The sequence below is a fragment of the Hermetia illucens genome, chromosome 7, assembly GCF_905115235.1.
Source record: "Hermetia illucens chromosome 7, iHerIll2.2.curated.20191125, whole genome shotgun sequence".
Taxonomy (NCBI): Eukaryota; Metazoa; Arthropoda; class Insecta; order Diptera; family Stratiomyidae; genus Hermetia; species Hermetia illucens.
Window position 1 is genome coordinate 12,517,471 of NC_051855.1, and position 21,656 is coordinate 12,539,126.

General features: G+C 34.1%; 1 protein-coding gene across 15 annotated transcripts in view; it reads right to left on the reverse strand.

Moving 5' to 3' along the window:
- LOC119661003 (plasma membrane calcium-transporting ATPase 1) overlaps positions 1–21,656 on the reverse strand; it is a 99,911-nt gene that overhangs the window by 21,749 nt on the left and 56,506 nt on the right. For 14 of the 15 annotated variants that reach the window (XM_038070120.1, XM_038070118.1, XM_038070121.1 and 11 more), the window contains 13 exons: positions 21,283–21,569; positions 20,803–21,013; positions 16,078–16,113; positions 12,113–12,507; positions 11,781–12,023; positions 10,386–10,627; positions 9,866–10,310; positions 9,710–9,797; positions 9,330–9,643; positions 9,073–9,271; positions 8,765–8,976; positions 8,489–8,640; positions 7,452–7,590 (listed from right to left, as the gene is read on the reverse strand). In XM_038070120.1, the coding sequence (XP_037926048.1) occupies positions 7,452–7,590; positions 8,489–8,640; positions 8,765–8,976; positions 9,073–9,271; positions 9,330–9,643; positions 9,710–9,797; positions 9,866–10,310; positions 10,386–10,627; positions 11,781–12,023; positions 12,113–12,507; positions 16,078–16,113; positions 20,803–21,013; positions 21,283–21,569 (2,963 nt within the window). Of the gene's footprint in view, positions 1–1,334; positions 3,717–7,451; positions 7,591–8,488; positions 8,641–8,764; positions 8,977–9,072; positions 9,272–9,329; positions 9,644–9,709; positions 9,798–9,865; positions 10,311–10,385; positions 10,628–11,780; positions 12,024–12,112; positions 12,508–16,077; positions 16,114–20,802; positions 21,014–21,282; positions 21,570–21,656 lie in introns of those variants that run through there. The other variant, XM_038070124.1, reaches the window with a different exon arrangement.

Genomic DNA, 21,656 nt, shown 5'->3' on the forward strand with positions numbered 1-21,656 from the left:
CTAATAAACTAGCGGTGAGAACTTATAGAGTCACAAGGAAAAGACAAAATGTTAGTAGATTTAGAAACCATCAACACAAATTTGAATTAGTTTATTGTTTAATTTGAGGGATGTAGAGTGATAAAAAAAACAACTTAGTTGAAAGAGAACTGAAGCATTCAAAAAAAGACATATTAGACTCCTGATTGCAGGGGGTCGAATTGGTCAACATACATCGGGCCCAAAAAATAGGGCCAACAAATTCAGTCATCGAAGGGTCACGTTAATGTGCAAGTTTAAATTCCTGGTTGGCCACATTTTTCATCCATTCCATTCTGAATGGATAAAGCCCGCTGTTGTGCATGTATGTTTAAGATCCATTGCAAATTGAGATAATTTTCATTCTTACAAGGACGAAATAATTGGGAGTCCCATAAAAGCTTAAAAAATCTAACAATTGAGCAAGAGAAGTGAAGAGAATTAGGAAAAAATAATTGAAGCCGAGTGGAAAATGATGTTTCTTGTTAAACAAGTTCATGCAGGGAATGATTTATACGGGATCACAAACAAATCTGAGCAATCTTAAACGGACTATATCTGTAAAAAAGAAAAAACATACACATAGAATGATTTAAATCACCTGAATGCAAAATTAGAAAAGAATATTTGGAATTTCAGGGCACATTTCATATGAAAATATATCTAGATATCGATTCAAATGACGGTTTTTTATTCTTACAACAAGTAGCCAGGTGTGGCATTAATAGAAGTAGCTCATATTACATAAGTGCCTTGCTGGGAGAGGAACTTTGCACCAGTAACAAAAATCTACGAGGATAAGTTTGTTTTTTTTTCGTGTGAAAGTGTTGAAGAAATTTTGAGCAAATACACTGGAATATGGAAGATTTGAGAAACTGAAGATGACAGAAAAAAAAAAAACAATCGCATGGAACAAACAATCCGTAAGTAATGCGTGAATCCTACTCGGGTTAAATTACACAGATGAGGCGCCGGGCGAAAGGGATGTAAGATGATGGTGTTTGAAAATAGAACACGAATAAAAAACACACCAACTAAAATATGATGCTGCAAAATACCAGGGATCACTAATTCTCTACCACAATATTGAAAAATCCAAATATATAATATATACGTGTTATGGTTATGTAGATTCTTTTGTGATTTTATCTTTTATTCTAGGCAAAATCAAAGCCGCAATTAAGAAAAAAAAAAAAACCAAAAAAAAAAAACCTTCAAAACAACTACGTAGTCGGGGAAGAGAACATTAAATGAGATTCTAACTAAGTTCCCTACTATTGTACAAATGGTGTACATAACAGAATAAAACAAACATATTTTTTCTGTATTTCGAAAAACGATTATATATTTAAAACTTGAATGATTTTTCTTCCAAATGTGTAGTTCAAGACTAAGGGGCATTGTAATTTTTTTGCTTTCTCTTTACTTCTTGGATTATCTGTGGTTGAAACCAATTTGATAACAAAATGATGCCAAAGTAATGGGAACGAAAGTTGAAACAATTTTGAGGAACTAGAAATCAATAGTCTATAATGAGTAGTTTACATATATTTATTGAAGGGCAAGGGTTTGGAGTAAAAGTCATATTCAATCAAGCGGAAAACAAAATGTAATAAGATCGGGGACTGGGAAAAATCATGACAAGATACAGTATCAACAATCAAAATCACGTTTATTAATGTAGGAAACAAAAGTAGTAATAATATTCGACAACCAGAAAACAGAATGTAATAATATCGGGGAATGGTCAAAAATTATGACAAAATACAGTATCAACAATCAAAATCACGTTCATTAATTTATGGAAACAAAAAGAGTGATATCGCTCTAACACCCATAACAAATTGTCCCCTTTGGCATTGAAAATATTCATCTACAGAGGAGGTATATATTTAGTTAAATTAAGGTACCAAGTGAAGAAAACAGAAATGTGGATGGGGGGGAAAACGCATAGCTCAACAGGATCATTTCAGCCAACGTCCTCTTATTCTTTATTTACATAAAGCAAATCATCGTAATCGGAAGATATGATCCTGATGTATTTTATAGTCACAAAATACGTGTAAAATTTAAGCAACAGTTTGAAAATTAAACCCCAAGCGCCCTATAACTAATTTGAAAAGAAGCTAATTGTACTAGCTATCAGAAAATTGAACGAAACCAAAAAAAAAAAAAAAACTGAACCTCAAACTTAAGTAAATCATTTTTGATGGTATCATTGTAATGAATAGTAAAATTATATATAACGGGAAGCAATGAATCTCATGAAAACGAAACCAATCCTATAAAACTCCAATTAAAGTAAGGGCTGAGGTAAGTATAATAAGGATGAAATTTTTGTAACCATGGAAACCTTAGGTAAAGATATGCATAACAGAAAACCAACCAGAGAAAAAAATAAATGAAACAAATCGAAAGGGGGACAAACGGCAAGGAAAAAAATTAGTTTAAAACATAAGAAAAAAAAAAAAACAAATATACACATATTGCCTACGTACTTGTTTCACGTTTTCTTGGTTTGTTTGGTTGTTTTTTGTTTGCATTTATTCATTTTGAACAGATTTAGAAATATTTGACGATATGGTTCATATATATATATTTTTTGTTTGTTTTAAATCATTCTAACGTTGGCTGAAATTTGCGTATCCGATATATAGTTTCAATCCGGACCGAGGGAAAGGAAACAGTAATATTGTGTTTATGTTTTTATCGTTCTTCAATCTTCCATAATTTTATTTCTATTTCCTCATTCCGTTTGTTAGTTTTTTTTTGTAGAAAATCCTTCTGCTTTGTTTTCTAGTTCATTGAATTGTTTTTTTGAGTTTTGGATATTCCGGTTTTTCTATTCCAAAGTTGATATTTCTGGTTCGATTTTCATTTCAAATTAATATCATTCGTGTTGAATATTCGGTTTGTTGATTGATACACTATCTCGAATTTTTTTTTTTTGCTCTTTTGAATGCATTTTTTTTTTCTAATATTATTTATACATGTTGACAATTTTCGGAAGTATCTAGTATGGCTTATTTATTCTTCTATCAAACAACGTTTCTACAAACGTATAGAAGAAGAAAATATACGAAACGGATTTTATGATTGATTAATCAGTTGTGGTAGTGATGGTTGTAGCATATGGAAGCTGGCTCATAAAGCAGAGGTTTACGCTTCTATTTGGATTGAATCCTATTTATTTGTTATTCTAAAACATTGTGTAGGACTGTTACGTGAAGCTCTGGTCACATGACGAAATAGAGAACAACTTGGTGTTCATGTCTATTGTTACTTCCTGTCCTCGTTAAACATATATGTATATACGAAAAATAGGCTCCCTTGTTCTCTTTTAAAAACTTAACGGTGCAATATTCCCAATGTAGTTGGACTAGTCTCTTTGAGTTTTCTTTCTTAAAATTTAGAAGTTTTTGTCTCTAGTAGTAATTCTTGCTTGAAGGTGCCCCTTCAGCAATTTGTTATTTATTTTGGTATTTTTTTTTGTTCATTTGTGAAATATTTTCGAAATATTTGCTTATTTTGGAGTTTTTCAATTTATGTTTTTATTTTCTATGCATATAATCCGCTAGATTTTTTACATAATATTTATAACTATATTTAACGCTATTTTATTATTTCTATATGTATAGTTGTCACCACCGACACAGTTAATCGTATTAAACTTCAGTCTCTCGCATTGGTTCTGGCGGCTATTATTTTTATTTATTGTTTTAAATATATGTATGTGATATACATTTGATATTTTTCGACATGGCACGCAACGGAGAGTTAGAGAGATAGTGGAAAAGAACGATATAAATATAAATATCAGAATTTGTTTAATTAATTTGAATTTTATTGGGTTTAAACAGGTTTATTTTAAGGATTTTAAGTTGGATCTTCTAATTGAAATATTTGCGTTTCGCCACGACTCGATTGACATTGTCAACATCTCTTTCTAAATTCGCTGAATTTCAGAATATACATAGTACATGTTCGTTTGGACTACTCGGATCACTTCATAAACATATAACATCATACAATGCACCCGGACTCATTCAGAGAAACGTAAAAATTGTAAATACAGAAACAAAATTATGGCGAAACACAATTTATTCGACTGCGAACAAAGAAATAGGAAACAGAGACATTTTAAATAGCTACTATTCAGAGTAAATTGTCAAACACACGTAAGATTATATGAAAAACTCAACTTTCGAGTTTTGGTTTCCCGGTTAGGGGAGAACAACAAAAAAAAAAGTCAAGGGATCAAGGAATATTCAACTCTAGAGGCCAGAAAGGCATTTAAAGGTCTACTGTATCGAATGAAAAACTCTCGAGAATGCTAATCCAGTTGATACACTGTGGTTATTGAAAGATTGCCTGAAGTCAGCTATTATAAACCACGGAGACGATATACTACAAATACGTCCACCGTTAGTTGGTTATTTGAAATATTATCTTCCACATTGGGCATAATTTGTAATGGATCTGAGCTTTTACGAGATCTCCGACCTCATTATCGCATGTTTCGTGTCCTTTGTCATGACTGGTAACAGTCAAATGACTTCTTCGGCTTATCAACGCCGCAGGCTCAAGGCTAAATCTCGTGGCTGGTCATATTGGGTGTCGTTTGTAAGTATTTTGACACCCTAACGACATAGGTTTATTCCAGCAATTTACAATGGGTTTACCCCAAGCTTTCGTATGCAAAAACACAAATATCCCATTTCTAAAATAGCATAAGCCATGAATAAATTAATTTTCTACATATTCAGAGCTTAATAAGCCCACACCTATTGTGTGAAAATCGAAACTTCACAGGGAAACGATCCAATTTAAACTAGTACGCAAGCTCCCGAATGCCGTATATAAAATATATCTGACCTCTGAGATGCAAGACCTTGATAGAAGCAAATTGAAATATATTAATTCGTTTAGGGGGGAAATCGTAAACTTGAGAGCTTAAGGTCACCAACCAGAAATCAGAAACCATAGTTTCTATATTGGAAGAAGGTGAAAAGAGGTTAAGTGTTGCTAAGTCATTTCAAATAAGATTCAAACAATAATTGCTATTTGCACTATATTTAACCTTTCTGTTTTTCTCGTATTCGAATAGAATGAAGTTAATTAATTTAAAAAATAATAAGAATGAAAAGGAAAAGAAGCAAATTGGTGAATAACCTTTCGCAAGAGTAAAAATGAAGCTGAAAAAACATGTTACATGTTATACAACTATTTAATGGTGATGATGTCAGTGATAAATAATCAAATGGAGCAAAATAACTTGAAATTAGCTCTTTACATACGATTTGTTTATCCAATTTAGGGAAAGCAAAATTAAGGAATAATCGATTTAGCAACAAAACATAACAATGAAGGACATCTTATGACCCGTAAATTTCATTCGAATACTATTCCATAACGTCGGCTATCCACTACTTCATCTGGACATACTATTTCATAACGTAAGCTATCCAACTATTTGATCGTTTGTTCTTCATCCGGACATTGCCCTTGTGATCATTCGAAAAAGTTTTTTCAGAGGGATGTTTGCCTGAACCTCAAGAATCGTAACTCTATGATGCAGACTAGATAAATCTCCGTTTCAATTTATCTCACTTATGAGAATTAGCCTAATCATTGTTATATCATTCAGATTTCCGGTAATAAGATACCACGATAATGAAAATGGGGATATCAAGTCCCAAATGGTTTGTTCAATTATCCCAGTCTAAATTTTGAGGATAATGCTATTCGAAGAAAATTAGAAAATGACTGATGACGAAAACAGATATATCGTGTTATTTAGAAGCTATGTATATTTTTTTTCATACCGACTATTTTATGATCCTATGCAGAAAGGAGATTTTTAAGACTTCCTCCTCAAAAACAAATGATTAACATTTGAAGATCGATTATGAATACGATCACCAAATGCAGATCATTTCAGCATGGAAGCGAATAACCATTCCTTTCGCAAATAGAATCTACATTATCCACTTTTTTTTTCATTTTGCTGTTATATATCAAACATCTATATAACTTTACATTTTATATATTAGCTATAATGTAAATTTACATGTATGAAAAAGTCGGAAATAATCTTAAAATAAAAATGCAACCACAAATAAAAGATTCAATGGAATTGTATATGTGACGGATGAGGAATTAAAAAAAAATAATGAGAAGAAATCTAAAGACATTCTGCTTTGAAAAATACTTTCATCCCCTACTTAAGGTAAGATCAACATGTGAAAAAATTATTTTCAGGATACTAGAGCAAGGTAAGAAATAAAATAATAATACAGGATGCCTAGTTAAGCGCAACAATCCCCACGCAATTAATAAACATCTGATTTTGCTACTCAATATTTGCATATACTTCCCAACATGTATTCTTCTCAATACGTAAAGGAAATCCTATATGGTGTATATTTTACATATTTTTCTTCGCAGAAGTAGGATCCGCAACAAATAGGAAATGTCATTATATAATCAAAAACAAAGAAAACGAAAAAATAAGCCAAATAGGGAGAAGGGGGGAGTCTATGAGAAAGTAAAAATTGAAGATTACATCTCGAAAAGTGAGCAAATCGGAGTTCAATACCAGCATCAATTTTCTATAACTGATCTAATATATTACTCTATAAGTCCTATCATTTTTTCGCAACTTCAAGAAGATCTAGTTTCTCTCCCTTACTAACTTAACCTCTTGTTTATGACTGGTCTTTATGCCCTGAACATTCACCCAGTTAGGACTAGAAAACTGTAGAAGTTTTTTTGTTTTTTTTTTTTTTGGGGAGAATTAGAGACACAGTTAGGTAATTACTGTCTCACTCCCTAAGCATAAATTGAATATGGATATAAAGAGAATTGCACTTTTCTTTGGACGTGGCAACTCATTTTTCATAGGTATAGAATAAACGAAATTTAGGAAAATCAAAGGAGAACTCATACTTATGACTGATACAGCAAAAATGATAAATGTAATATACAAAGGAATGTTTGTAGCAGACCTGTTTTCAGTAGTGACGAAAAAAGAAACTCAATAGAGATCATAATTTTCAAATACTTATCTACTAGAGAAGAGTTAAGTAAATAGAGATTAGATAAAGATCAAGAGTAATATAATTTTCTATCATTACTTGAGTAGACAGAGATAGAAAGGTAGAGAAAAAATTGTGGGCATGGGTGGATATATATTTTGATGAACTTATTGTTGTTTCTTTTAAAATATTTTTTTTTTTTTTTTAGCCAAAAAATATATATATAGTATTCAAAATTGCTAAATATATATTCTTTTTCATATGATCAATAATATTTGCTTTTACTAAATTGCTTTCATAGATATCAACTATATAAAAAAGTTCTAAATACTTCGTAAGTTTTCCTTTTTGTTTTCGCAATAAATTATAAGGTGATTATCTGGAAATATCACTTACCTGAGTTTGCAAACGCGTGAGACCACGAATCCATAGAATTTGTCCGGCTCGCGGCTTTTTATCCGAATCAATGGAATCGAATCTTTCTTCACCTAAATTAATAGCTTCTGTATATTCTTCAGGATGTCCACGACCCCATCTAAAGTGAAAATAACAAAGAAAAATTATTTAGAAAATTTTCATCATGAAAATAAGCCTCTTAAGGTAGTAGTACAGTGTGGCGCTGGAAAACTCGATGTTATTTCATTATTTTTTTTTTTTTCAACGAGGAAATAATACACGATCGTTTTGAAATTTTAACAAACACAAAAAAAAAATTCTACTTAATTCCCATTTTTCATGACCGAAGTCTTTGTGGTGGCTTGAAAAGTTTTGTGGTTTCTTTTAAAATATTTTTAAGCCATCAGCACTCGACACCTCCATACAGACATCAATCTGCACTCAACATTCATGACCAAACCATAAGAAAAGGTGGACTAAAAGTCCGTTTACTTTTGATGCGACATAAGAGGGAAGCATTTTGAAGAGAATTTTGACTTGTGATGAAAAATTGATTCTATGCGATAATAGGAAACGCTCAGTTTACATACACATGATGGTGGACCGCATCAAATGGAGAGAAACTTGCTCCCGCGTTTTTTTTGTGCACGGACCCCTCGTTTGGGGCATAGCACCCAAGCATTTAAAAACAAGGACTAATGGTTTCATCTAGGGCAGAGGCAATTCATCAGACGCTGTTATTTGGTCTGGTTCAACATCATGTGGATGTGGACTTAGGATCCCTCATGTCCCAAACAATAATCTCGCTTTAGCCTAGCTTAGGCTCAAACCATTGGCGGTTGACCTTGGAGATAGTTCTTTCCGCTATAGCTTTATAAATAGTTTGACTATCAATTTGAGTTTTTGATAGTACATTTTCAATATGTTATAATAAATACCTAAAGCAAAAAAAAATCGACATTTCGACTCATCACACTATACTACCACCTACTTAATGATTGCTACTTTAAAATAAAAAAATATGAAAGAGAACTTACGATAAAATTTTAGGTAGTTTTCTTGTAGGCACTGTTGTGATTATTTGACCCCAAAGTAGTGTACCGATTCCGAAAAATAGACACCATAACCACTGATCGAGGGATAACGCTTTAGTTGAAAAGGCCATTTTACCATATTGAATAATTATAACCTATAAACAGAGAAAAGAAAAAAAAACAAATTTTTATTGACTTAACATATTTTTTCCAGGAGAAAAGTGTGGACTGAGACATGTGTTTTACATATATATGATGCGAGAATACAAACAAAATTACCTGGGAAATGGCTGTTCCAATCCAAATACTATAGAAAATAGGATTAGTGAAAAGGCCTTCGAACACATTTCTTTGCCCATGGATTTTTCGAGCATTCATTTCATTAAACAACGTCATCATAACAAATGAATTAAATATAACGGTAAAATGTTGCGTTGGCGCTGCTCCTAACTCTTGTTCCCGACCCGATTCTATGTCAAGTATTATATCACCTTCAATGTATACAAAGGAAACAAAACAAAAATGAGTTTTGTTAAAATATAGAAGATAATTGTTGAAATCAATGTTTTAGTACTGAATTCACTTACCCACAAATAATAACGAGAAGATAATAGCTAATTGATAAATGGCTTGACCGAGGATGTTTTTCATCATTGTGCGTGATATTAACGGTTTCGTACGTCCGTAGGGCTTACGTAGTAGAAGATCCGACGTTGGAAGTTCCGTAGCTAATGCTAAAGAGGCTAACGTGTCCATAATAAGATTAACCCATAACATTTGAACAGCCTATTAGACAAAATCATCAATACAGTGTTGAACAAATGAAATACTATGCAATCATTACTTTAAGTGGCGAATCTTGAACAGCACAGGCACCAATAAATGCAACAATAACAGCAACAACATTTACAGTCAATTGAAACTGCAGAAATTTCGCAATCGAGTCGTAAACATTACGGCCCCACATTACAGCTTTTACAATACTACTAAAATTGTCATCGGTCAATATAATATCAGATGCTTCCTTAGCTACATCTGTCCCAGCAATACCCATAGCGAAACCAACATCCGCCTTTTTAAGCGCTGGGCCATCATTTGTTCCATCACCTGTTACAGCAACAACTTCGCGATTTTCACTTACTTTGCTATCAATAATGCCTGAAGAATAGTAAAAATTGGAATATTTAACTACCGTTGATATGCAGATTTATAGATGTATCTAACCTTTGACCAAGGTGTATTTGTCTGTAGGTGAAGAACGCGCCAACACTCGCAATTTTGGCCATACTTTATCCAGTAAATGTTGCTGAACCTGAGCGTGAAATAAAGGAATGCTAAGATAAGATCAACTTTTTATAGAATTTTTAAGTTGAAACTTACATCCCCGTTACTATCACGAATGCGCCTATTGAATTCTTTACCCTCTAAAATGAGGAAATCTTCATTTGGTCGTATAATGCCACATTTAGTAGCGATCGAGCGTGCCGTATTTATATTGTCCCCTGTAACCATACGTACAGTGATACCAGCCTTTTGGCATTTTCGAATAGCGTCTGGAACTTCAGGACGGACCGGATCCTCAATACCGACAACGCATATACACGTCAAATTGTTAACAATATTTTCTTCGTCATCCCAGTTGGGCTCGTTATCGATATGTACTTCATTAATTGCAGCTTTGCCTGGTACGAAATCTCGATAGGCAATCGATATTGTACGTAAACCATCGCAAGCCATTGGCTCTATGACCTCACGGATAAGACGTTCTTGCATATCACGAGTGAATTTCTCTAGTTCACCATTATGACCGTAAATAAAAGCGCATCTACGAAAAGTACCATCACGAAGAACATCGATTAGATTGGGTGTGGTGTTCATTATAGTCTGTAATATCACTTACTTTTTAAGTACAATTTCCGATGCTCCTTTAGTGTATAGACGGTAGCCACCGCCTGGTCTCTGAATTACAGTACTCATCGACTTTCTCACTGAATTGAATGTGAACACTCTTGTGAATGACGACTCTGGAATTTCATCACGAACTGTCTGATAGTTTTTGCCTAGAGCTTGGACGAATCCCAGAAGAGCGCACTCGGTTTTATTGCCAACTTGTATCGCTAAATCGCCAGGGTTTTGTCCAGGCTATTAAAAAAAAAATAGCAAGTGCAAAATTGGGACAATCAGTTGAAGAGCCACGAAGAAGAAAATGTAAGACCCAAAAACAATTCAGAAAAGGAGTAGTCAAGACATACAACAATTTTTTTCTTCTAAATTTAACTCTTATGTTAGCAACCAACGCAGACCTGAATAATAAGAATTTTGTTTATTTTATTAAAAAAAAAAAGTTTCTAAACAATTCACCGATATGAGCCGCAAGCAGTACTTGAAAGCTCTGCTTATAGCATGTATTGGAACCGGCAAGTTTTGACTGATCGCCATATTCCACACAACAAGCCTAACGTACTGTTAGTTGACAAGACGGGTCACTCCGAGTATATTATTGATGTTTTTATCCCCCGTAATAGCAACATTAAACGGAAATACGTGGAGATGAAGGCGAACTATGAGCCACTGGTTCAGGAAATCAAAGAAATTTGACGTCTCCAGCGGGTGGTTGTAGTTCCCATAATATGAAAAGTCGAAAACTCGAGGTCTGGATTTAGCTCAGATGTACAAACCAACCGTAAACTTGACAATCGATGAACAGCTTTATCCGTTCTGTGGCCGTACTGGATTCGCTCAATATATACCATCGAAACCAACTAAGTATGGTATAAAGATCTGGTGGATTTGTGATGCGAAAAATGGATATCCTTTATAAGGGATTATGTACCCTGGTAAAACCGATAACCCTCGGGGAAAAAATCAGAGTGAAAAAGTAGTGAAAGAATTGACGGCTCCGTACCAGGGTAGTGGTAGTAACATTTGCATGGATGACTTCGCTACTACTCTACCCATTGCTAAACACTTGTTATCGTGGAATGTTACCATTGTTGGCAGGATGAAAAAAATAAACCTTATATCTCTAGTGTTATGGGAGCGAATAAGACCCGAGAGCAGCATTCGACAGTTTTTGGATTTCACGAAAAGGTTACCATGTGGATCACAGTGCCCTGTAGGAGGTAATGTGGTTAGCATTGCGCAGTGGGTACCCGGGTACCCCGTTACTAACATAAGGGTTGAAAAGAATTTCTTTTTTGTTGAAGTCTTTGACATCCGCAGATAAACGTAGATCATACAGATAGAAAAGATATTCGAAATAAAACAAAAAGATGTAGATGAAAACTGAACTCACCATTATCCGTGATGTATACGCTGAGTTTACTGAGATACCTTGAACAATTAGACTACTGACGTTCGGTGGTATATCAGAAAACTTCGGTGTTACTTTACATAATTTCTCGCATATGTATGACTGAACAACGGTCATACGATTTGTAGTTAATGTACCAGTCTTGTCGGAACAAATGGCAGTGGCATTACCCATCGTTTCGCACGCATCCAAGTGTCTTACCAAATTATTATCTTTCATCATTTTCTGTTAAAAAGGATTTTTAATATGCATAAGTGAAGGAAGACTCGTTAAGTTTGGTAAATAGACGAAAAATAGGGGGATAATCGTCTTACCTTCACGGAATAGGCCAATGATAATGTAACAGCTAGTGGTAGACCTTCCGGAACGGCAACAACCAATACCGTCACACCAATAATTAGATGTTTCACCAAATTATTTGCGTATGTATTCTTCCATGGTTTTTCGAGTATAACAAATGTATGTATACAAAATTGAATTATTAGAATGATAACAGTAAGTACGGCTATTGTAGAACCGGCATAGCCAATTTGTATTGCCAATTTTGTTAACTTCGCTTGCAGCACGGACTTTTCCTTTTTATGAGCCGGTTCCATTGCAGGACTCGACGATTGTACATGATTACCATCGGCTTCAGGCTGTTGTTTATCCATACCAGGAATCGGTGAACCCATATGACTATTGCTGATTGGACCACCACCATCTTCACCTATAGATACAAGGTAAGGATCGAGGATTGTAAAGGTTCAAAGGAGGGGATATTTTAAATGGGATAAAAGGTAAAGGTGAAAGAAGATTTCGGATTAAGGATTTTAAAGTAGTTGAATGTAGGAAAATTTCGATATGGTTTCGAATTCGGCCAATCGCACATGCAATTTCAGAAAAGGAGAACATGGAATCAATGATAGAGAGGTAAATATAATATATTTTTGAATTAGCTATAGAAAAATAATTATTATTTAAAACTATATCCAGGATGTCTTTTTTCCAGATTGCGGCCAATTATTTTCAACTTTTTTTTTGAAATTATTCAAGAAAGGGGCTTGGTTCCGTAAACTTGGAGAGTGTTTTACTTAATTTGAGGACCTATATGACCAAATATGAGGTGTGTTCAAAAAGCAAGGTGAATTTTCAAATTGCACGGGCAACGTATGTTCAAATATCGAGATTTTTTGTTGTTGGGTGTTGGTATACATATGTCCCCAACATACGCGCACAGTTTCAAGTATATGGCATACTTAGTTTGTTTTGGCAGATAGAAAAGTTAGACGTGTTTGAGTGTGCTCAGCGATTTTCTCTTACTACAAAAAATTGAGCAAAGAATTTGCATCAAATTTTGTATAAAAGATAAAAACAACTGCACTGAAACACTTAAGACGTTGAGAGTGGTACACAATGAGTCTGATCTAGGTACAAAAAATGTTTACGAATAGTACAGGCTCTTCCAAGATGGCCGAGAAGATGTCAATGACGAACATCGTCCTGGACGCCCCAGCACATATCAACAACAGATGATAACGTCGAAGCTGTGAATACGATTGTTTTGGAAAATCGTCGAATTATCATAAGAGAGGTTGCTGAGTAGGCTTGTGCCATATAATTTTTTTCGAATATTGGTGACAGCGAAATTTGTCCCAAAATTGCAAAATTTTGACCAAAAGAACCGTCGTATGTGCATTGCTCAGGAACTGCAATGAATGAATGACGTCAATGACGATCCAGATATGCTCAAAATGGTGATATCTGGTGATGAATCATGGGTATATGATTATGACGTTGAAACCAAAGCACAATCGTCCCGATTGTCGAGATAAAGACTGCGTCGCTTGAAGAGCTCAAGGCTATGTTTCAAGGATTGGAAATAACGCTTGCACAAAGGGCGGATTATTTCGGAGGGGACAATATTAATATTGATTAATAAATAAATATTTTCACCTTATTTTTTGAACACACCTAGTGTACTTTGGGATTTCTGTTTAGGTTTATGTTTATCCCTTGCGTCAACTGGAAGAGGTAGTTGAGCTGAATCATTTAGGCAATGATACGAAAAAGGAAATATGTCCTTGCTGGGCTATCACAGAAAAATAAATACAGAAAGAACATGTGCATCAGGAAAGCAGATGTTTGTATTACTATTGTAAAAGGAAAGTACAAATTTCAAGAGCTATCTTCATGATATGTGGAGTTTTATCTATTCCTGCTATTCTGAGCATTAATTTTCTCGGAAATTAGCAAGGCAATGTAACAGAACCAGGTCATAGGTCTATTATCCATTAGAACACACCCTCAGACTAGTGATACGTTTGAATTGCTATCAATTCTCTATCCATGAATAGGATTAAAAATCATAATTTCAATATATTTGTTGAAAAATTGACAAGCAACCATGAAAATCGACACCCTTTTATATTATTTTTCAAAAAAACCTACTTAATATAAATAAATTGTTGTTTGATAAACATAAATATTTCTGTATTGTTTGAAAATTCGAATTTTTAAAGTTCATTTAATTCATTTCGGAAAAAATATTTATCACCCGAAGGTTTATCATAGGAATCACTTTAGATATAACCCGTTTTTTTTGCCTTTGTTTTGATAAGTTTAAAGATAAATTAATTAAAAGCATGTACATTGAGAAATAAATGATTCAATTTAATAGCAATGCTATTTGGTATGAAATTCCAAATTTTATGTTCTGCATAATTCGGAATGGCATGGACGTTAAGGCGGAATGCGATAACAATATCATTTTGAAAAATCAAAATCTTTTCTTTTTTGTTTTTCTTGGGTAATTATATTATCAATTGAACTAAAAGAAAAACTCTAAACGTACTAAGAAAGCACAATAGTAGCCACATTCATACAATATTCAATAACTGATCTGTTTTGTATATTTTTTTTTACTCTTTTTTTCAATAGAGAAAAACAAAAACAAAACGTTAAATAGATTCCATTCACTTGGACTTGATTTTTGGGTCTAAAAAATTATATAATACTTAGGCTGCAGGAAAACGGCAAAACTACATGATCATACATATGCAAGTTACGTTTTATTCGCTCGTCTAGCGCTCAACCACGTTCAGTTCTATTTGAACATATATAAATTGTGTTAGAACTTTTCAACAAATGGATCAGCCGTTCTTGCATAAATTCAAATTTACATCCTGAACTTGATACTTATAAGATATCTAGACATGTTTATAGACCTAAATCTGAAAACAAGCTTCTCATGAAATAGGGGCAGTTCGAAGTATATGTGGAAGAGCTAAATCAAATTCAATAAACTTTGCTAATTTTCGACACCATAGAAATGGAATCAAGGAGCAATAGAAGCATTTTATATATTTTAAAAAATGTGGCTTGCGAAGAGAAACCCTACGTAAAAGATATTTCGAATTGAATTAAGAGTTAAAAGATGGTCATTTTTTTTTTTCTTGAGTAGTATTTAAGATTTACTATCTTTTATTTATTGCAGATGAAGTACTTATAGCCACTTTCGCCAAATTATGATCAACAAAGGTTGAGGAATAAATACGGATATGTATATATCTTAATATACATATATATGTCACAACAAGCTTAGTTTTTAAAACATAAATGCAAGACGGAACAAGAACAAGGAAAATACTGAGTAATTTGAAATACGGAATACGGATGCAATTACCAAATATGGACACATTATTTGCATGCATTCGGGTTGTGTACTGAACGAACGAAAAAAGTAATCTTATATTTTAGATCCTTTTCTTGTCTTTGAATCGTATTTAATTTTAGGAAGATCAAATTAAAGAATTTTCTTGTAATTTTTAATTCCTTTTTTTTTTTTTGAATGGATTTAGTATTGTTTAACATATATTTTGTTTTTGTTGTCTGTTAGATGCAATAGCGGCAGTTGGTTTGCGCTGGTTGTGGATATAATGATATAATTTGTTATGGTATCAATTGATAGTGGTAACAGGTCCACTCACAAGACATGAACGAACAAAGTTTGGTTGGATATGTCGTTCGAATTTTGGGAAACATAAGCCAAAAAGTAATAATATCAAACTGTGGTAAGCATACGTTGTATGTAACAGCAAAACTCCACAACCATGCGCAATAATTCCACTATGAAATATTTCTATTTACATGTGTATTGGATAGTGTATGTGATGTGTGCTCGATATTTAAATTTATCTCTTCATATTATGTAAAAATTGTGTTCCTAATTTATGTTTTTTTTCTTTTTATTTCGATTTTGAATTGTTTAATTTTTCTGTATTTTCTTATTTTTATTCACCTGTTAAACTCTTGTTCTTCCTCTGCTTTTTAGCTTCTGCCAATGCACAAAATCACATGCAATAAATATTTGGGAAAAAAAATAAATAAATTGATATTAGAATTGAAAAAAAATAAACAACAGTTTGGTATTCATATTTTGGTCTAATATTTAATCTTTAATATAAAAACAACAACAAAGATAATAGAGAGAAAGGATGGCGAAATGTATGCACAATCTCAGACTGATTTTCACACATAGGAAGACCACCCAGGGTAGTTGGTGTAATATATTAATGTGTCTGTGGCTGTGTATACTTTGAGGGAAAACACTTCATACAAAAAATTTAAGAAATGTTAAAACACATTACTCCTTGACCCACACAGTCACAGTCACATGTATGCTCTATTATAGCCTTATGCGCAAGGAATATGAGTCATATTTTTTGCATAGTTTCAATGCATGAAATGTGACTAAAAAAAAAAAACTAATTTATGATAGAAGGAATGGCAATATTGTTAGTTAGTTTCTTTTATATATATAAAAAAGGGATAAAAAACAGTCTTAGGGGTTTTCTGGGGGCGTTATTTACGTCGCAAATGATTTTAACATTTACGTCGCAAATGAATTTTACATTGCACCAAAACTCCATGGAGACAGTGGTTGCCATATATATTGAGATATATATATCAAGTTATATCCGCCACATATATATTCACGTGCACATCATCTGAATCTTATTATTAAAATGTTCATAAAAAAAAATAAATGCTCAAATTAATTGAAAAGGTGGATCGATACAAGCTAGTTCGAAAGCAAAGAAATCATAAAAAAAGGTGCATATCCAATCCTCAGAAGTTCACTTAATCGAAAACATATAGAGGGGTGGAGACTCGTCCAGGACTTCAAACAGTTCAAGATAGTTCAAGCAGTAGAACTACCTTTGGATCACCATCTAGAACCATACCAAAATTTTTTTTCATGAACTACATAAGTGTAGCTAGTGAAGTACACACGATTACAATTTTATAATCTTTTTTCGCAAAATGGCGAGGTTTAGAAAAAAAATTCGCATTTCAACGAAAAAAATTTACTTAAGGTCTGGTAACTTGTGTTTAAAAAATGGAAAAATTATGCTTAATTTGAAAATACAATACCTTCAGAATATACTGTGAAAATTTCAGATCGAAATTCGAAATACTTCCGGAGTTATAATGAGCTTTCGAGAGCGAAAGCATTGAAGGTCGACCGGCAGCTGAGAGCGGTTGGGCCCTTTTATTGCTTGCGCGCATCAATTATACCTGGGTTGACTCTGTTGTTGTTCCGTTGTTCACCATAGAGTCAAAGCTCTTACTGTACAAGACAATGATCTTACCAGTCCTTATGTATTCCTCAGAGACTTGGGTTCTTAGCAAGAAAAATTGCCGCGTTCGAGAGAAGAATCCTCCGAAGAATTTTCAGGCCCCTTACATGAGGATGGACGATTCCGTAGCCTACATAATGACGAAATCTATGAGCGATACCATGACCGTCCGGTTGTGGATAAAATCCGGCTCAATAGGTTACGGTGGGCGGGTCACTTAATCCGTATAGATGAGGATGATCCAGCCGGAAAGTCTATAAGAGCAATATCTATGGTAGAAAAAGAAGACGAGGCAGACCGTGCCTAAGATGGAACGATGGCGTAGGCCAGGATGCCAGACAGCTTTTAGGGATATCGAATTGGTGGACCCCGACGCAAAACCGAGATGTCTGGAGGTCCTTATTAAGGCAGGCCTAGACGAGATACCGGTTGTTGTGCCGTTTATGATGAAAATTAACATTTATAAAATTAATGAAGACGATCCAACTTATCGTTCAAACCGTCCACGCCGAAACAAATTTTTAGGAAAAGACGGAAACTAGTGTGTCCGCAAAAAAATGGAAGTGACCAACCCTTTGCCACAGAATCTTCGAGTTTGACAGTTTATTTGCCGCTCTTCCTGATATTTTGGTGTGTAGAGTTGAAATAGCAGTTTTTTAGCTTGAGGAATTTTTAATGGAAGCTATTTCTTCGTCCTAACAGTCATGATGGACCTACAATTAACCATTGGTTTTGAGTGCCAGGAATTTGCTGATTCCTATGACCTTGGTTGTATCAACAGGCAAAAATCAGTGTTCGTTAAATTCGACGAAAGGGGCTAGAGGTGCCGAAAACAATAAAATGCTGACAAAATTGATGATTTCTTAGAAGTGGGAGGCATATATTGTTTTTTTTTGTTATAAAAATTAGGCTCATTTTATGCGTAATGACGTACTTTGATAACAAAAATGTTGTTCGTTTCATTTGAGATGATTACAAGAGGCTGGGCGTTGCACGGCGTAAATCAAAAGAGTAAACTTTTGGGCATCTGTAGCGCTGTCATTTTGTTTTTCTTTTACACAAGAAAAAAATTGGATAATGTATTTTATAACAAATATTCATTTTATACAATAAATTCACTCATTTTCGTAAAAACAAATATTGAAAATATTGTTATCTGGACGAGTCTCCCCCCCCTTGAAAGTGTTAATAAGGCGTGTTCAATTATATGGCCTTTAGTGTGGAAAAATGCCAGTTCACGCATGATTGTTCTGAAATCTAAGCTGTCCTTCCTGACAGTTGTAAGGATTTAGGTTGCCGAACTCGAAATTCTGCTCATAATTTTTTTTTCATACAGAGTTTGATTTAAACGCCAAGTGACATCACTAGGCGAGTGGTTTGACTGATTCTAAGCTGTGTCAAATTATAACTAAATTAATGTAAATACCACACATCACCGTATGGAGACGAAGATGCTACGTTGGACTAGTGGCGTCACACGTTTAGATCACATCCGAAATGAGGATATCCACGATCGTTATGGGGTTGCACCGATCGTGAAAAAGTTGCGAGAGAGGCGTCTTCGATGGTATGGTCACGCAATTCGTGCAAACGAGAATTCACTTGCAAAGATTGGTCTGAACATCGAAGTCGATGGCAAACGACCAAAGGGCAGACCTAAGCAACGGTGGCTTGATACGCTGGATGGGGATTTGAAAGTCTCGAAATTGCACCCAGATCAGGCATTCTTCTTCTTTTTCTTCAGCCTTTGTCCCGTTCACAAGCGGGGTCGGCTCGCCCAGATCAGGCATTCGATAGAGCCAAATGGCGAAGCCGATCACGACGAGCCGACCCCGCTTGTGAACGGGACAAAGGCTGAAGAAAAAGAAGAAGAAGACCACACATCACCGTATTTGTACATAAATTAATTTCCAGTGCCAAACTTGAAGACTATGGAGGGGAGGCAATAGGGTGAATGCAAGTGATGCATGTTAAGCCGAATTCGTTGGTTTATTGACGTTTCGCGGCTTAACTTGCGGCGCCACATACAATGGGCGTGTCTGAATCTGAATTAAATTTAAAATGGTTGTCTATAGATATAGAGAGAGAAATGATTTCCATCATTACTAAAAGGAGGAGGAGTTCCGTTTTAGAGTTTAAAAAATAACTTGGAAAAAAATGACAACTGAAGGGAGGGTCGTATAACAAAATACGCAACACCTCATCAGTTAGTTCAAAATTGAAAGCTTGATTTTCAACTAAAAGCTATTATTTCTAATCTGGAATTCACTGGAGTACAGCTTAGACAGTAATAGGATGTCAATCTTTTGCCGCAATAGAATTAGAAAGCATATAACGTGTATTAAAATGGAACCAATCAAATGTTGGGTAATTCAGCATGAATTTCTTGAGTTCACAACGTCTTTCATCCACAAAAGTCTAAGAAAGGCACACGAAATCGAAAATTTCATTTTGTCTATAGAACGTACACGTGTTAATGTATAAAAGATTATGAAATCTTCTTTTAAAAAAAGAATGGATAACGTGAAAAGTATATTTTTAAATTCATTATTTGAGGTTAACATTGACAAAATAATTTATGACGGAACACGCAAATATATTTACAAAAAATAAAATAAAAAACAAAAAAATAAAACGAAAACGGAAAAGTAATTAGGAGCAACCACATTCCACTTCACCTATCGTTGATGGCTTTTCCAAAATATATTTGATAGGTCATTTTGTTTGTTTAAGTTTGCAAATGTATCGATTAACAAAGAGATATATGAACATTAGATAGAAAATCAAAGATGGACAGATTGGATGATTCACGTGCATGAGATTTATATTGATTAATCGCGATTGCTTTCATGCTACGTAAACGTATTCTTTATAGTTTTAGCCACACCCTGAAATTGATATTTGAGCCCACAAAATTTGCTGAAGCAATCATGAGAATTAGCAATTAGCCGGGTGAGTTTTCTACTCATTCAGCACTAATTGTAAGTCATGAAAAAAAAAAAATTCTTCACGACAATATATGGGACCATTATCATCTAAAGCGAAAACTTTCGAAGGTTGTTTTAAGATACATCCGATTTCCGCATAGAATACTATATTTTTATTTAATTAACTCGAGGATGCGACAACTGGTGAACTCTGTATTGACGACGCCATAATAAAAGTAGAGTAGATAAGAAGGGAGAGTATGCCTAAGTTAATTTATTGAACGAATTTTTCATATGGAGGATCTTTCCATTTGACCGAACATTGATCAATCTATAGAAAGTTTTCTACCGGAATTTTCTCATTTGGACAATATATATATATAACTGTACCTAAGTTAAGAGTTATTATTTATGACAAATTAATATATTTGGAAGAAAAATTGAAAATTGACTTACCCTTTTTCATCTTACGAATTTCAGCTTCTTGTTGGTCCACAGCAGCCCCTAACAATGTGAAAATAATGCCAGCTTGAGAGTTCACGCCGACCGCGGTCACCAGCATTTTACCGCTACCCTCCATAACGTGAGTTCCTGAAAGGACCATAGGATCGAAATGTTCCCCTTTCTTCACGTGGTCTGATTCACCCGTTAACGATGATTCGTCAACCTATTCAACGAAAGAAAGAAGGGAAATAAAATAAGAACGACGAGTTTCGGTATCAATAAAAGGATACACTTGTTTCCTTCATCAGCACTGATGGAGGGAACAAGTGCTTCCCAAAATACCAGTTGCACTAGTGAAAAAGGAGATACAATCTAATTATTTCAAATAATTTAATCGCTAGGAACACCGCAAAAATATTACATTTTCTAAATCTTTGAAGGACTCTTACAAGTTTAGTTTAATTAAGGATGTAATAACGTTTGAATACTTACTTTTAAGTCATTACTCTGTATAAGTATACCATCGGCTGGCAGTAAATCACCATATTTGATTTGGCATATATCACCAACAACAATATCACCGACACCGATTTGTCGTACCTCACCACCGCGTAACACTGAAAATTTGTGTTCACCTTCAATTCGATTTTGCAACCCCCGAAATTGTCGTTCTTTCGAATAATCATTGAACGCCGTTACCAAAACAACAACGATAACAGAAATAAGGATAGCTAGACCCTCAATCCAGCCATGATGATCATCTTCCTCGGCAAGAACGGCTGTAGAAAAGGATAAAAAAAAATTTTTTTTTGTACTTCTACGATTTTTTAAAAAAAATCTTTAAATTTTAAAACTGTCTGTCTGGT